The sequence below is a fragment of the Hypomesus nipponensis genome, chromosome 9 (assembly GCF_054491055.1).
Source record: "Hypomesus nipponensis isolate SF chromosome 9, ASM5449105v1, whole genome shotgun sequence".
In the NCBI taxonomy this organism is placed as follows: domain Eukaryota; kingdom Metazoa; phylum Chordata; class Actinopteri; order Osmeriformes; family Osmeridae; genus Hypomesus; species Hypomesus nipponensis.
The window spans coordinates 12,282,337-12,299,185 of NC_140369.1; the positions used below are offsets into that span (position 1 = coordinate 12,282,337).

Consider the following 16,849-nt stretch of genomic DNA (forward strand, 5'->3'; position numbering starts at 1 on the left):
TATCCAGTCAAAGCCCTTGATGTACTTGTATCAACACTCAAAAGTTTTTTCCAAAATGTTGTTGAACTGCTCCCTTTTTTTTAAACCCATTACATAAATATATAAACATGATGATGGTGATCTACAATTAGTCCAGGGTAATATGAACATGTTTACAACACTTTGAGTAAAAGCATCAGCTAGATGAATGGTTTTCCTCCTTCTGTTGGGTCCTATTGACGGATGGTTTAGAAGCCAGGAGTGGTGTGCTGTATGAGAACAGGCTAATTTAATATTCCAGGAAACACTGGTGTGGGCAGCAGATAACAGCAGCTTTTCTTTCACAACCAAACGTTTCACTTAAAGGAGAACATTTGGGGATTTTAGAAAATATGGGAAATATGTGAAGACACCATATCTGATGTCCTTGAGAGGTTCACTTTTGGTAGTGACTGTTTAGGACGATGAATAACATCTATCACATGAGGTCATTTTCATTAAAAAATGCTTCAGAAAAACTAGCAATCTTAGAAGCCTGAATTCTAAGCCTGTTGCAAATCTTAAGCACACAGATCTCAATGGATTTAACTACAGCTGAGCATCAAGTACACGTTGGCACCAGTGCTTGGCTTGTGATGTGCAATTAGTGGCACACTGAATTTCCATTTAATCTCAGTATGAGCTGAAGCAAGGAAATGCCCAAAAATATCTAATTTAGGAGCTACGTTAGAAATGCATGAAGCAAAGACCCTACATTCGCAAGTTGATTACTTCTTACAATTTCTTCTTTGGATGCCATGATCAAGAAAGGTTTGCAAAGTGTTGCTGCTCAAAATGTTGGCTTGCAAAAAAGGGCTGTGATACTTTGTACATGAGCATACCCAACATTGTCTTACTGAAGTTTGAACTGTGAGACACAGAGGCCCAAGGCTGACGGAGCAGCTCTTTATGGATATGTGACAGAGGAGTTTTACTGTTTACCTTCTTCATCCCTATCTAATGAACCCAGATCCCCTGAGCCACACCAATGGAGTGCCAATATGAAAGACAAGCATGCAAATGTTTTTCACATAGTAATGAGGTACACCCAAGACCACATATGCCACTGTGTAACATGGCAAGCCGTTGTTTACTTTTGAAATCACAGAGCTGAACTGTAAACACTAAATAAATGTATCTCATTATGACAATGGGTAAATTGACAGTTTGTGCTGAACCATGTGTCAACCAGTTATCTGAGTGCAGCTACTGTGAGAACAGATTTAAGTGAGAACATGAAAAAGCTCATTGAGAAAGCCTGTGTGAAACTTTGAAGTCACCAGTGCTCTCTCTATAACAACCAAGCCTTTCATGGAGCAGGGATCAAATTATGGCTCATTTGATTTCAAGCTGCTCTTTATTCCCATCAGCCGGCATTTATTTCCCTGGGGACATGTTTCAAAGACTACTCTTAAAACGCTGCCTCCTGCAGAACCTCGCTTTTTGGATTTACACAATCCACTTTTTATTTCCTTTGAGAGCCCAGGCATATTTCAGCAGCTAAGAGACAGACAAGTTGCACTTAATATGACCATATCTACCAGCCCCCTTCTCTTCCTGTGTCAAGATGAAACACTGGGCGAATTCAACTTCTTTATGGAAAAATTCAAATGTCCTGCATATCGTGTATGTCTCTGCCTGCCCCCCCCCCCCCCCCCCCCATGTTTGGTATTACAGATTGGCCAGTATCAACAGAGGTGTTTTAGGGGTCAATGCATAAGAGATGTTAAACTGCACACCCTTTCCAGCTAAAGCTGTGAAATACCAATGAAGTAAGAAATGACAGCTACAAAAACACACAAATGTTAAAACATTTATTGCTTTATCTGAATACTGCATTGAAAGCAAAAGCATTCAGAGTATACACAGAAATTATACATTATATATGGTTTCACAAAGGCAGTGAACACATACTGTATTACAATCTACAAAAATCTACTTTACAGAAATTTAAAATTCTAAATATCAAAAAGTAGAGCTGAACCAGGTGTGGATCTGGTAACCAGTGACTGTTCTGAATATCTGTCAGTGAAACAACATGGTGACATCACAATACAAAGCAGAATTTCTCTTTGTACTTACGGCTGGTTTGGGAACCTAACAGACTGCCAAAAGCATACTAAAAAATAAATTGGTGAACTTGAAATGATCATATAAATTAGGGTTGCTCATTGCACCCAAAATGATATAATCTGACATAGGAGTCCTCAACAGGGTAAAAGTACCATGTCATAGCAACCTGTTTCAGTGGAGTTGGTAGTGTATCATATCAAAGACAACACATTTGTTTAAAAGGAGAATAAGGACACATACGGAGAAAACTACTTCAAAGCTCCCATCTCCCAATGAGATAGATGAAATATTACCAAAGAAACAAAGACATCTTTCTCAACAGCCAGGATGGCAGTTGAGTAAAGCAATAGTGGTATGGGGCGAGTGCTGAGCCTCAAGCTGCACTCCCATCTGGACAGTGTGAATGTGTGGCTGGTCTACCCTCTTTCCAACCCTGGCAATTTAGTGATGCTAGTAACCCACAGAGAGACAGGACTGGGACTGGGGCTAAACAACTAACAGCTTCCTATGTTTCTGTCTAATGCCCTTATAGAGCAAGGGGGGCAGATATACATCTTCTGAGTCAGCACATCTACATCCCCAATGATTGACCAAGGCGGAAACAAACCCCATTGCAGGCCACAAGCCTTCAATGAAATGCAGAGGGTAGGAAAAAAAAAAAATATATATATATATATATATTCCAGTTGAGGAAAAAAAAGAAAAGAAAACAGGCCTTCGATTCCAAATTAAACAGTTTGTCCAAATCAATGCCAGGTGGCCATTTAGAGGAGTGTCCAAAATTGAGACAAGGCGTTCAGTATCTAGAGGGCTAGGTGTGATGCTCTTGGCGCCAGTCAAGCTGGACTGGAGAATTGGAGTCTTATGGTCACAGATGAATCCAGGAATCCTGCTAATCCTGCTCCATAGGTTCATCACTGGTCCCCGTGTCTACATTGCCACTCTCCATGGCGCCCTCTGTGGGTGTCTCAGGTGTACTGCTCGAGGGTGAAGGAACTGCCTCTTCACTTGCCGTCTCCTCAAAGTGACTGCTGCTACCACTGCTGCTGACAGGGTCACTGTTTTCACTGCTGGCCTCAGGGCTTTCAAGGACACCAGCAGGGGCCTGCTGCTCGGACTGGTCCATGTCACTAGCCTCCTCCTGGGAGCCACAGGGGACCTCCCTCTCAGACAGCTCCTCCGGACCCCCACCCTGCCCTGGCCCTGCCGACACCTCCGACTGGGTGCTCGATGGCTCTGTGGGTTGGAGGGACAAAGGGGATTCATAAGGGAACAACTGGGATGATGCTTTGACACAGTGCATGCACCCAAATACAGGTTCTCGTGCTCAAGAGATTTAACCAGGAGATGTATCCCCAAGACGTGCCCTTCATGATGACGTCATTTGGGAAAAGGATAATGGATGTCCTACCTTGGTCGTCACAAGTTGAGACGGCGGCCGCCTCGTTATCTTCTTCCTCGTCCCGATCCTCCTTCTCCTCCTTCTCCTGGACCATGGACTCGGCCTCCTCCGATAGGCTGTCTGCGTGTGGGGTCCTGAGAGGGTCCGCCTCCTGCTCCTCCTCTTCCTCGTCGTCCTCCTCGTCGTCCTCCTCGTCCTCGTCCTCCTCCTTGGTACACTTCAGCCTCTTCACGTCATGCTGCTCGGCCTCCATGTCTTCCTCTTCCTCCTCCACATTGTGTTTGTTCTTCACAGAGCTCCCAAGGGCACCCCCCGTCGCTGACACATCACTGAAAAGTGTGTGATGGGGGGGGGGGGGGGGGGGGGGGAGGGGGTCACAAAACACTGAGGTTGATCACACACGTTGCTATGCAGCACAGTCAGTCAGCTTATAGTATCATGCAACTACCTGGGGGCTGTGTTGTGTCCCTGGTCTGCTGTAGAGTCCTTGTTTTCTGTGCTGTCTGGGAGGCCATTGGTTGCAGCCGAGCTGGCTAGGGAGAGCTTTGGTCTGCTCAGCAGCCTGAGAGTCCCTGGACCATTGATTTTCCTGAGGGGGGGACCACATAAGACATTCTAACACCCTCCTATAAAACATTGCATTTATATTTTTGAAAGGATGTTTACAACATTTTGAATGTAGGGTTTACATTTAGACATTTACATTTGCAGACGCTCTTATCCAGAGCGACTTAACAGTAAGTACAGGGACATTCCCCTGAGGCAAGTAGGGTGAAGTGCCTTGCCCAAGGTCACAACGTCATTTGGCTCGAACTGGAACCTTCAGATTACTATCCCGATTCCCTAACCGCTCAGCCACCTGACTCCCAGTTTAGAATAAATCACTGGACCTCAACATTACCTCTCTGTAAATGCAGATGTGTTCCCAGGCAGCATGACTCCATTCATTCTGTTTAGACCACTGCATCCATTTTTCCTTCACAGGGATGGAAGAAATCAAATGTAATGTAGGAGTAGGTTCAGTGGGAGATATACAAACAGCAATATAATGTACTTTAAATGTGCATAATATAAGAAAATTGGACCCTTACTCTGAGGTAGGATGCACACAGCTGACGACCATTACATTCTTTGGATAGAAAAAATACATGTAATTGAAGAAACAAAAAAAAAAAGAGGACTTTGAAGAAGAAATTAAAATGGTTCAAGATCAAATTCAGACTCACCTTCTCCACCCCCCTGAGAAACTTCTCTGTTCCTGTGTAGTTCCTCTTGGGCTCGGTCAGTAGCTCACACAGACGCTGGATGGTGAACGGAATTCTAAAGGCAGTCAAGACAAAGCTGATGTGACACAACAGACAGCTGGATGTAGCCTGGCTGCCAGCCCAACTTCTCCCCGCCCACAAAAAAATTTGGTCGGGAAGTTGGGTCTGGAGGGTCTCGTATTGGGGAACAACTACAGAAAACCAGAATCTGGGCGTACCAATGAAATTGCCAGGGCGGGCTTTATACGATGATGGACAGATGATCAACAGTAACGTAATCACCCACGTCACAAGAGCGCTTAAGTTGAATTCGTTTTGAACAAACAACATATTACGTTGCTCTGATTGGTTGTAGGTCTATCCAATTGAGCGAAGAGGCATTTGTTTTCCAGGCTTGTTTGAAACGCCCCGTAGTCACAGCCCAACGGAGAGTTCTCAGACTCATATTCTGACTAGAATTATGAGTATGACAACATCAGGCTACTAAAGATGTGTAGCATTGTGCGGTCTGAAGAAAAACACTCTTCAGTAGATGGCGCCATTGTGTAAAGATGACATTGACATTTTAAGATAATAGCACATACATGGAAAGGGTGTTTGTCGTAAAGTAAATGATGACATTCCTAGTTCATTTTATTTTGATGGTCGACTTTATCATTTACCCATTGTATCCATTGACAATCTTCAATATTCTTTCCTTCATGTCTTCAAATGGAATAGACTCCACATTAGAATTGGCAGGACCTCGTTGCTCCGGTGCTGAAGCTTTGAAGTCATCCATGACTTTCTCCAGTTTGAAGAGGAAATAGCTTTTGAACTGAGACCACTGAACCCTAGGACAATAACATACAAGAGACAGGTCAAGATTTCAATAGTTAGTTGACATATAAGAACCTAAATAACTTTTGCAATAACTTAGCCCAATACATAAATGTTGAAATATTTTCAGTTGTATCAATATTCAAACAACTAGCCGACATATGGCAAGACCCGACTTATTTCCCCCCCATAATTCCATAAACATTACACAGGTGAATTCCTTAAAGTCTCATTCAATTTGCATAAGACTTGTCAAGTAGGACATTGAGGTAATCAAGAGTTGGACAATGGAACAGTGACAGTGGAACAGAAATAAACTGTCTTGGTAGCTAGCTAAACACAGATTTAGGATCTAGATGCTACTCACATGGTCTCTCCAGTTTTGGCAACATGACACAAAAACTGGTCCAAAGGTGGAGAAGGCTCCTTTTTCCCTTTCTTCTCAAAGTCTGTTGAGACACGCAGTATTGTCAAGTACATTAAAAACATATTTGAAAAAATGGATGCAGCCTTCCAAAGAGAAGGAACATAACGCTGGAACACATACTTGGCCAGTGTTGATTGTTTTTTAATCGTACCCTGTTGGTAAAATGTAGCCAACTACACTTGCCAGCTAACAGCGTTAGTTAGCTACCCAACTTGTAGTTGGCTATCAGGCCTAAGTGATGTTGTTGTAACAAAAAGCAAGCTATTTTATCTACGTTAACTTACTATTCCAGCTACACTAGCACTTGACTTCAAGTTAGTTAGCTAGGTAGCTAAACTGAAGAATGTTTTCTCATTTAGCTAGCTAGCTAACTAGTTAGGATTTATTATAGACATAATTTGTAAAGGATACATAGCTAGGCAAGCTGACTAGCATCACAAATTATTTACATAATAGCTAGAGCTAGCTAGCTAACGTCGCTTAGCTTACGTTAGCAAACTTAGCCTAGCTAAAGATGCCACAGCTAGCTAGATGGTGTAGCAAATTTAGCTAGCAAGCAGTTTGGAATCACTGTATATAGCTATCCTACTGACGTTACTAGGATATTCACATAGCTAGATAAATTAAAACTAGCGTTACCTCTTGTCACGGTTAACGTTATCTATTGAGCTAGCCAACTAATTACCTGTTACTTAGCTACCTAGTTGCATCCACCGGCAAGCCAGGAAGAATAGCTGGTAGGTACTGTAGCTAGGTAAGGCTAGCAGCACACATTCAACACATTTTGGCATTATAGCCTACAAATAACTTTCCTCTGAATACAAAATAACTCCTCGTATTTTAAGATGTGCATATATTATCATGAAGCCAAATGACCTTTTAGAGCTTCTTGGATTGAGTCAACTTCCATTATGTCGTTGCCCTCTGTCAATCTCTTGGATCCAGCTAGCTAGCTAGAGGCACGCAAACTGGTGGCAGGCAGCGCTCTAAACACAAAAGTGAAGAGAGAAGCAGCATTTTTAATATGGCGCTTGTGAGGTCAGAGCCTGACTGTCGGCAACCAGTCAATCGAATAATGTAGCGAGATAGTTCTTCTCGTGTCACTAAGATTACCTTTTAAGAAATCTGAATAACTCGACTCGTCATCTGTCGAACGACGAGAAGCTAAGTGAATAGATGTGATTAATTACGCACATTGACGTTACGGGATAACATGCACATAAAAAGCCTGCTGTATCAATCGATTCATTAACCATATAGCCATGATGCTGAAATAATCAAATTACACAATATTTGCTTTTCCTTTATTCAGGAACAAATATTTCCAGTTTCTTATTTTGATGTTTATCTCTCAGATAATTGACAGATTTAATTCACACTCTATAAATGAATACCATCCATAGCCTATAAATTGCTTCATGAGATTTTTGTACAAAACTTTTCTTTTATAATGAAGATAGGCCCTTCATATATTTACTCTGAAGTTTTGAAGACATATCACTGCTTGCACTTCGGCAATTCCAAAACATTGTTTAAAATAATAAACAGCATATGAAGTATACTACACTATCCTGGCATAAGTATCCTAAATGTGACTACCCCAATAGATGTTAATTACTTTGCTTGATGATCATATACTGATACTGGCATTTGGCAGAACAACTGTAATATGTCCTCAATGAGCTTATACATGTACAACCATATTCAAAGTCATTTGTTGGTGTGAAGCATTTGCACAATTAGGAAGAATAAAAAACATGAACTGCCTGGTAAAAAAGCTATTTCAGAAATGTGACTCCATGACATTCTAATAAAGTATAAAATTGTCTTTGTCTGACAAAAGCTTCAATTACAGCTTCCCTAAGGTGGAGAAAGGTTCATTTAAGACCACTAGCAGGAAACTCAAGAACAATATGCCTGGCAGACAAATGTAAGCACATTCAAAAGAGAAAACGAAACTGGTTTGAAAAACGTAACATCTTAAAATTTTCATTTAGTACTTGAGCTCCTGAGCTCAAAGTTTTTATGTTTGATAAAACATGTTCGAGTAAAAAATCCACAGTATTTCACATAACATGAAGTATAACAGTATATTAAAAGTAAATGGGTGGTGACACAAACAAACTCCACAGCATCACTGACCAGCACTGTATGCCTATCTTTCCACATTCAGCTACATCTTGACCACAAACACCATTCCTAAGAGAAGGAATGTCACTTTGACCTACGGCACGTTGTTGTGGACATCAAAACGTCATGATGTCATCAGATTGATAACCTGGGAACTCCTGGCAGTCAACCGAGTCAGAGTCTACTTCCTTTATTTAGGAATTATTTCTGTGGAGGTTTCCCACGGTGGACGACTTTCTTTTCGTACATCGTCCGCATGGTCTTCTCCACCTGTTTGAGGAAGACCTGGGGAAGTCGACCGCACAAAGTGTTGACAGTTTCCAGAAACTTTGTTTGGAGGGGATAGAACAGTGACTGGAACAGGTTGTCTTCAAAGGGAAACTGTAAATAAGAACAATATATTGGGATCAATAAATCCTCCAAACACCTTATGCAAATGTGAGTACGGAGAAATTTGCATAAATCTAAATTGACGACATCAAGTGAATAAAAGCCTCTCTAAACAGCAGAGGGAGCCAGTATTGCAGTGAGACCTGGGTTTGACTCAAATGAGACCAAGGCTAACTTTATTGAATCGCATATGTGAGTTTCCCAAGGGATACTTACATCATGTATTGCGTCATACACTACTTTAAATGCTGGCTGCTTATCATCATGATACACTCCACGGTTCCCATGGAGAATGGACACACCTTCATCTTCTGCCCCTTTGCAGTTGCTCCCATACATACAGTGATCAGGCCTGTAGTTCCACTGGCAAGGAAATATGTAGATGCACTCTGTGGCAAACACACACAGCAGCACACCACAACATGTGTCTGTTACATCTTCTTTCTAAGGCACCAGCACAGAGGATGGTGGTGAAAGCACACAAGCACATCATAACTGTACTGAAACAAAACAAATAATCCAATATGGTACTATGCATGACACACAAACCAATTAAAACCCCTCAATAACATGTGTTCTTTGTTTATTTAGATACAAAAAACATTAAAATAGATTCAAGAGTATTCCAGGAACCTCCAATCAAATCTTGGCATAAAAAGATTAAATACCAAAAGTGTAATGCTTTAAACATTGCATGTGGGCAGGCGCATATGGAGAATGATCAGACACATGCTAGGAACTGAAGTGGTGCCATAGAGGAGAAACTCCACAGACAGACACCCACTGTTACCTCCACATGGCACTGTTTTCCCATCACTGTCTGCTTCAGGAGATAATTGTTTATTGGACAGGTTCCATTAGTGTTGTTAGAGAAACAGTGAGGCTGCCAAGTCTGCTTATAGCTTTGAGTACTTAATACCACTGCCTGTAGACTGCACCTGTGACATAGACTTCTGCTGCTGCCAAAGGCTAGCATATTACCTACAGTAGAAGACACACGATGAAGCTTTGCACTATTTCAGAACAATTTCGCACTACTCAAGACAAAAAAGCACAATCTACCTGGGTTGTAATGAAATATAATGTTGAGAAGGTCTTGGTCCCCCCATGTGATGTGGTTCTTGTACTTTTGGTAGAGTGGGTGTAGGAGGTTCTCCCAAGACAAGCCACCGGGGATCATGCTGTTCTGAAAAACAAACAGGGAGTCGTTTTATCTTCACAGCCTCAAGACTAGACACTTCATGCATCTTACACAACCTGATTTCAAAGGAGGCACATTTACATTTCAAATTGACCAAGCTGAGCACAGAAGCTATCATTTTGCGCGTACTGTGAGTTTTTGAGAGCTGCTAAATTTGAAGCCTGACTGTGAATGTAAGTGTGACAATCAGAGAGTTTCAATCAATGTCCACTCTGAACTCACAGACTGCTAAGACAGAGTGCCTTTAAGAGACTCATATTGTGTAGTCAAAGTGAGAGGACAATTCTATGTAACAACTTCAGATTGCTATTAAACTCGGATTACTTTGGTTTAGGCTTTGAGTGGAAGAAAATCAGCAACTCTTTTTCATTAAAATTAACAATCAATGTATTGATTTGTTTTTACATCCTTCTGCAAAACATGCAACATACTGTGCGATGTGGCTTGTAAATACAAACTGCTCCTTGACTTGAATAACTTAAAATACTGTTAGAACTATTCACTTCTGATCCTTGATCTTCTGCTGTACTTTTTGTAGCACTGTTTGTATGTCACTTAGGATAAAAAATAAAAAAAATCTTAATAAATGTAAAAAATGACATAATTAAGAACAGAGACATGACTACTTTTCAAATGAAAGCTTTAAACAATTATCAGGTAATGTCTCTTTTGTCTATGACTTAACAAATGGAAACTATGAATACATCACTGCAAGTTCAACGTGGTACAGTAAGACCTAAAAAACACTTAACCTACAAAATGGCCTTATAGCCCAAAACATAATGCTGACATTGCTGCTATGGAAAATAGTCCTCCGTATTACACTCCAATGCCAAACTGATAATAGTTGACACACTTTATCAAATTGTTTCGCTTTGATTGATCAATATTACCTTAATTTATTTTGTATTATTGTTTGTATGACATGTCAGGTTTCCTATGATGTAGTATCATTCATGCTATGTGTGTGCTTTGTAATATGTTGGCACTTCACATTCTCCAGGAGAGTGCTCGATCGTCTCATTTCAGAGAGGTCAGGGAATCATTTTTACAGTTCTCCTATATTGGCCCAGATGGGTGATCTGGTTTTTTGCTTCCCTCTGGAAACTTACTATCAAACATAAATGTTTGTATCCCCCCCCACCCCTACCTTCTGTGAAGCGCATTGTGCTGCCTCCTGGTATGAAATGCACTATATAAATAAAGATTGATTGATTGATTGATTGATTGAAGGACCAATGGATCAACAGTCTTATTAACAGTCTGAATTTTTTCATTGAGAATTGACAGGATCATGCTCTTTGACCATGTCTTACTTCAAACAAAGTGCTCCGGATCCTTGTGAGATTCATCAGCATGACTCCTGAGTTTACCCCCGTGACCCCGTAGAAAGGGTGGCGAGCGAAGCGGCTATACCAGCCGATCTTAGGAATCTCATGTTCTGGAGCCATGGCTGCCAGCTGGGTACTGTTAAAGGCCTTGAGGAAGGCCCAGATGGCATCCATAGGCCTGAGAAACAGCACATCTGTATCCACGTACAACAGGCTGTCCACTTCCTTAAGAATGACCTGGTGGCAGGTTTTTAGAAAAGGTTATTTCCTTTTCATGAAAATATACAATATAGTGTTAAATATGAGTTTTGATTCCCAAATATGCACAGTAGTACAATGAACTGCCAAATTGATTACATCATCATGACTGAGTTGCTTATGAAGATGAATAATAATAATAATCAGATGCTTGATAAAACCAGGGTTCATTATCACTTCCCTTACTGGGACCTGCAGATTTGTCAATTTATGCTTTTCTGTAGTCTCAATAAACAGTTGACAATCTAAAAGAACCAGCAACATACAGTACAGAGCATGGGAATATGCGGAAAACCAGGGAGGAGCTTCAGTCTTACAGGGAGAAACAGCCTCTGGGCAGCACACGGCTTGAAAAGCTTCTTCCACTCCTCTGCATTCCCCACGGAGAAGGTGATTGGATAGATACTGTACTGGAACTTGGCAGAGACTGCACGAGGCCACTGGTTTAGCTGCAGGAGAAAGTACAAACTGTTAGGCTGCACTTGATCCTGAACATCCTCATGAGCAGGCAGAGACAGCACAACGGGTTGAAATCACTATAAAGGAATCACTATAAAGTGTTTCTTTCTAAGAAAAACAAAGAAATAGTTTAGACTGTATCAAAGAGTACTGAAAGGGCCAGGCTAAATGCTTGTCCATGATACTCTTCTTCCAGGCATTAGTTTAAACGACAGTGTAAACACAAATGACTTGTAAGAATGTCCTTGTAAAGCAAGGAAGTCTTGCCTTTACGTGCAGTGGTGTGTTGTGCACAGACCATACTGCAGCCAGCTGTTGACACAGCCATGTCTTCCTCCCAGACAGTGAAACTAAACAAGCTGGTATCAGAAAGGCCTGCTGCCATGTCCTGGCCTGGGGGTTTATTCTCTCAAAGCCCAAACTGTACCACTGTAGCCTATGATTTTCTGCTCTGTTAGATGCTTAAGCCCTGTATAATCGCTCACATTATTTAGCAATTTGGCCCCGAGAGACAGATCGGAGTGTGAGGACTTGGCAAGGTTGGTGCTGACTGTGTAAAGAGTTCAAAGAGGCTAGCTTGTGGCTAAAACCCAAACCTGTCTCATTGCACCGCAGCCGGACATAGGACTGGGCTGTAGCTATATCCTACACACATGTTGCTCATTTCAGAACCTAAACTGGCTCTCACTTCATGCTTACAACATGGACAAAAGAGTTCGGGAAGTTCTAACAGCATGCATGCAAGCATGTTTAGCTGCATGCAAGCATGTTTAGCTACATGCTTTCATTTACAGATCATACAATTCAAAACAGGATTTTCAACCAAACTGTGATGTGAATGCATGAAATATCAGTATAACGTATATCCCTTTTAATGGTTTCATTTTACTGGCGCATACATTAGGTAAAGAGGAATCTTAAATGCTGCATGGTAACATAGTGATGCAAATGTCTGGTTGATACGATCTAACCTTGAGATAAAAGGGGTTGTATTTTTGGGGTGAGGTGTTCCAGCAAGTAACAGAGGGAGTTTTAATGGCTCAGATCTCAATGTCATCTAACACTGAGCCGTAGAAAATGTGAATGTTTAAGATACATGAAAAATGCTGTCCAAGAATCTGGACTCGAACACACTATCAACGACTCACCTCTTTCTCAAACTGCGAGGCCAAGGGGTCCTCTGCAAAGATGTGGAACTTGATCTTCTTGATGCTGAAGAGGAGGGCAGACTTCACCATTGTGAGGGTCTCATCTAGGCGGTTGCCACAGGTTACCACAGCGAGGTGCATGATCTCCTCCCCACGGGCATGCCTCGACACGGGCCGTCTGGCGTCTGGCCGTGGTCTGCTATGACGGCCAATGACGGAAAAAAGTCTCAGTTTACAGTGGAAACGTTTACACTAATTGTCAGCACCGTCCCCTTGGAATTGCATGACATTCCATTGAAACACAACATCATGAACATGTCAGTGCCACAGGAAGATATTGGCTGACTTGTTAAGATGAACTCAGAAGGGATACGATAAGATGTGTCTGAGACATGTTCCAGGAGCACTGCATCACACAGATTCATAGGATGGCTAAACTGAATATATCTCAAGCTGCCTACTTTTCAGAACCCCCCCCCCCCCCCCCACCCTCCTGGTTCTCTGGATGTACAGTACCTACTGGGCTGTGCACCCAAAAGGCTTTTTTCTCTGACACACAAAGAAAAGTTTATATCTGATGTCAAACTGCTTTCTCTGCAGAGATAGAACTGTCACTGAATTCTAATGGATTTTCAGACGCATAAAATCCACACCCTAAAATATAACCCTTACAACAGCAATGGGTAAATCTAACCATAGATAGTTGGCTGTGTTTAATGACACATGTAGTCCAGATGTAATCATAGCCAACCAAGGAATGCTAGTCAGGGTCAGTGTAATTTCTTAGAAACAATAAGAATTTTGTTTAGTGTGTCTTACATTTTTGTGAAAATGTCGGCCTAGTAGGTAAGAAATGGTTCATCCTGTCCAAGGTGCAACCTATACACAGGAAGATCTGAGCTTCAAGGAAGCCGATAACCCAAGGGGACAGGGAGATTGATTTGACAGGTGGTTTACAGGACAGTCTCAAAGCTTGACATGTTGTGTTCTGCATAGAAGAACAGAGATATTCATGCAACACAGATTCACATGGATAAGAGGGACCTCTACGTGTACTTGGAAGGCTCTTTTAAGACTTGTTCTGAAGAATTAATCGTCTTCTGGGCAACTTTTAGAAGAACAAAACAAGTATATTTACACTGGAACCGTTTGTAGGCCTATTTTCTTTTTCAGCATAACATCCACTTGGAAATATCTCATAGTAACAACACAAGAATTGCAAACTGAAAAATATTCCCCACACAAAGCAAACATAATGCTCCCATCATACATTTAAACAGCCTCAATCTTGCTCTCAAGGGGTTTGAAAATATTGAATTGTTTGCAAAAGACAGAGCACAATAGATCAACACTGTACCCAAGGAGAATCCATCTCCTTGGAACAACAAGATTCAAGGCTCCACTAATAACTTTAAGAGAAGTGACAATACAGTCAAGTGGGTGCAATAATTTACTGTCAAAAAATACTTTGTTACATCCAATATCCTGAAGTGAACCACTGCTATTTGAAGACTATTAAATTGTGGTTAAGGTGGATGAGCAATTTGTTTGTTTTGGTTTTCACCCAAATTCAAAAGACATCGACTTTGAGTATGGAATTCAGTTAAGCCTTTTTTGAAATGCCAGAAGTAGCAATAAGCTCCTAAGACTACGACCAACAGATTTTTCAACTCCAAACTCTGTTGTCGTCTGCCAGACAGTCCACTCCTTTCTCTGTCCTTCCTTTCCCAAACCACTGTGCTGCAGTTAAAAGGTGGATTCAGCCTTCCCAAGCTTGAGCTCTGTACCCCTGATGAGGCCCACATAAGCAGTCTCTGAAAATTCATCAGGATGTTGGGGTAAGCAGGGAGAATGCAGAGCACTACAGTGAAACAGTCCTAAACCAGATTTTTTACATTTCCACAGCAACAGGATATGACTCTTGCTACAGGGATATTGTTTGTCGCGTGATGATAAAGTGAGGTATTTATTTTGGTATTTAAGAGGATTTCAGAACCAGTAGTCTCTTTCAGGAAAACTGGAGGTTTTCTGTCTTTATTTTACACACAGAAAGAAGGAAGACAATCAAAGGAAAATTACCCCTTTTGAAATTACGGTTATTTGGAAGGTTGCTGCTGCTAGTTAAGGATACAAACCATACAGTTATGAACAAGAGGGAGTTACCTAACCCAGACAGTACATTATAGATCTTGGTCAACGTCTCACCGCCACTGTCAAAGAGCCTGAAGGTATTGTAAATGTGCAGTGGGCAGAGCGGTAATTCCACCAAATCTGTTTTAGTCATTTTCTTTTTCAGTGCTGGCCTCTTCACCCCATTGCTCTTATCAGTGCATTGCACACATGTGGGTGTGGTCACAGAGAGGATACCACAGTCTACACTGACAGCTGTAATAACGCTACAATGGGGCTAAGCTGTTTACCAAGGCTAACCCATCCTCCTAATTATATCTATGTAAGACTGAATAAATGTATCTGTGCTCAAATTAAAACACAAAACAAGAAGCTTTAGCTCCAGATACAAACTGCAAATATCAAACTAGGTCCATTGTCTGTCCCAGGACAAAGGTAATTTGACTTCATTCCTCCACATGGGATTATAAACCAGCAGATTGAATTAAGAATAGGCTCATTTACATTGTATTATTTAGCAAGGTGACCTTTATTTAACATCTATGCACAAGACAACGTTTAAATAGATAAACTACATACAAATCCAAAGTGCACCTTTGAGGTCCAATGCCCAAATGATCATGCAGATCACTGAAATGTCACTGATCTGATGCACAAAGGGATTCTTATAATCAGTACCCTAATACTTAAACAGCTCATCATGCACTCAAAACACGGTTCAACCATAGACCTAGGTTGTATAGTGAAGGCCACTTTCCAAATACCATACCCCATGCATCCACATGCGTGAATTTATAATGGGAAGACGAATAGCTTAGGCAGTTAAATAATGATGTAAATGACAATTGCATGCCCTGTCCTTGATTCAAGCTGTTGACTTATTCCTGCTTTATTGTAAACCAATGACGGAGGAGAACTGTCTGTCATAAATGTAAAAGCCTTCTCGTTGCTCAACTTCGGAGGACACGAATGCGAACGATAGCCTATACGAGCAAAATCCACAATGGAACCATACATCTTTTCCTCTATGTGATTTTGTTGGTGATGATGACCCAGACGTGGATCACTGAAACAGATGAATAACATCAACATTTTGCAAGCAATGGTGCCAAATTCCGTTACCTCTTTGCGTTCACATTTCTCCCTATATTAGTGACTTTCCTTTCTTTGCTTCGCTCCGTGAGTTGCTGTTTTGGTGGGACGTGAAGTTCGTCGTGTGATTTAATTATCAACTTTGAAGCAACCTTGTTTCCTTGCTCATAGGACGATTGATACGAGTTATCTTCTTCAACTTCTTTCAAAGGCGGCTCGTCTGCAGCATTCCCCCCCAAAAAGTACAAAAGTAGGAAAACTCCGAAACAGACAGCGATTACAACTATTTTGCAGTTAACTCGCATCTTGGAAGATTGTTCGGCTTGCAAAAAAAACCTAATGATAACCCTTTCATGTCTGTGAGTAAAAAATACCAGCCAGAGTTGACATTTTGTTGCTACTTCTACTCCTCAATTGCATTACACTGCAGATGATAAAGAGCAAAGAGAAGCTTTGCACATCCATTAAGCATTAGGTGGAGGAGGTGCTTCACTGGCTAACCGTAATCATCATAATATTGACTTAATTTATTTAAGTGTCACTTGTATTGGTTTAGGCAAAGGTCGCATGTCAAATATAACATCTACAAGTCAACAATAACCCCCCCCCCCCCAAAAAAAAAAAAAAAAAAAAACATGACACATCAGTCAGCTTCAAATGCATGGCATCAGTTTAATCTTTCAGTATTTTGAAAATACATCAATAA

General features: G+C 41.2%; 2 protein-coding genes across 5 annotated transcripts; both read right to left on the reverse strand.

Annotated features, from left to right (window-relative positions):
* Positions 1 to 1,817: 1,817 nt before the first annotated feature.
* ppp4r2b (protein phosphatase 4, regulatory subunit 2b) lies at positions 1,818 to 7,258 on the reverse strand. Of its 3 annotated transcripts, XM_084706213.1 has the most exons (10): positions 7,118 to 7,258; positions 6,881 to 6,990; positions 5,945 to 6,026; positions 5,421 to 5,591; positions 4,720 to 4,813; positions 4,585 to 4,622; positions 4,395 to 4,469; positions 3,942 to 4,082; positions 3,503 to 3,822; positions 1,818 to 3,327 (listed from the first exon to the last, which is right to left on the reverse strand). In XM_084706213.1, the coding sequence occupies exons 2-10, from the start codon at positions 6,912 to 6,914 to the stop codon at positions 2,984 to 2,986; spliced, it is 1,299 nt and encodes a 432-aa protein (XP_084562339.1). In that variant the 5' UTR covers positions 6,915 to 6,990; positions 7,118 to 7,258; the 3' UTR covers positions 1,818 to 2,983. The 3 variants fall into 3 exon arrangements, with proteins under 3 accessions (XP_084562339.1, XP_084562340.1, XP_084562341.1); XM_084706214.1 differs by lacking the exon at positions 7,118 to 7,258 and having other exon boundaries at positions 6,881 to 7,073; XM_084706215.1 differs by lacking the exons at positions 6,881 to 6,990; positions 7,118 to 7,258 and adding an exon at positions 6,690 to 6,824.
* A 59-nt stretch (positions 7,259 to 7,317) lies between these two features.
* Positions 7,318 to 16,600, reverse strand: gxylt2 (glucoside xylosyltransferase 2). Of its 2 annotated transcripts, none has more exons than XM_084706408.1 (7): positions 16,174 to 16,600; positions 12,922 to 13,117; positions 11,632 to 11,763; positions 11,042 to 11,293; positions 9,587 to 9,710; positions 8,741 to 8,913; positions 7,318 to 8,515 (listed from the first exon to the last, which is right to left on the reverse strand). In XM_084706408.1, exons 1-7 carry the CDS (start codon positions 16,446 to 16,448, stop codon positions 8,336 to 8,338), a joined length of 1,332 nt encoding a protein of 443 aa, XP_084562534.1. In that variant the 5' UTR covers positions 16,449 to 16,600; the 3' UTR covers positions 7,318 to 8,335. The 2 variants fall into 2 exon arrangements, with proteins under 2 accessions (XP_084562534.1, XP_084562533.1); XM_084706407.1 differs by having other exon boundaries at positions 12,922 to 13,120.
* Positions 16,601 to 16,849: the final 249 nt, after the last annotated feature.

Coding starts and splice junctions, on each gene's coding strand:
- ppp4r2b (XM_084706213.1), bottom strand. CDS start 6,914: ATGGAAGTTGACTCAATCCAAGAAGCTCTAAAAG. Junction 4,083..4,394: donor ACATCTGCATTTACAGAGAG/GTAATGTTGAGG, acceptor TCCCCCCCTCAG/GAAAATCAATGGTCCAGGGA. Junction 3,823..3,941: donor GGACACAACACAGCCCCCAG/GTAGTTGCATGA, acceptor CACACTTTTCAG/TGATGTGTCAGCGACGGGGG.
- gxylt2 (XM_084706407.1), bottom strand. CDS start 16,448: ATGCGAGTTAACTGCAAAATAGTTGTAATCGCTGTCTGTTTCGGAGTT. Junction 8,914..9,586: donor TATATTTCATTACAACCCAG/GTAGATTGTGCT, acceptor TGTTTGCCACAG/AGTGCATCTACATATTTCCT. Junction 8,516..8,740: donor TGTATGACGCAATACATGAT/GTAAGTATCCCT, acceptor TCTTATTTACAG/TTTCCCTTTGAAGACAACCT.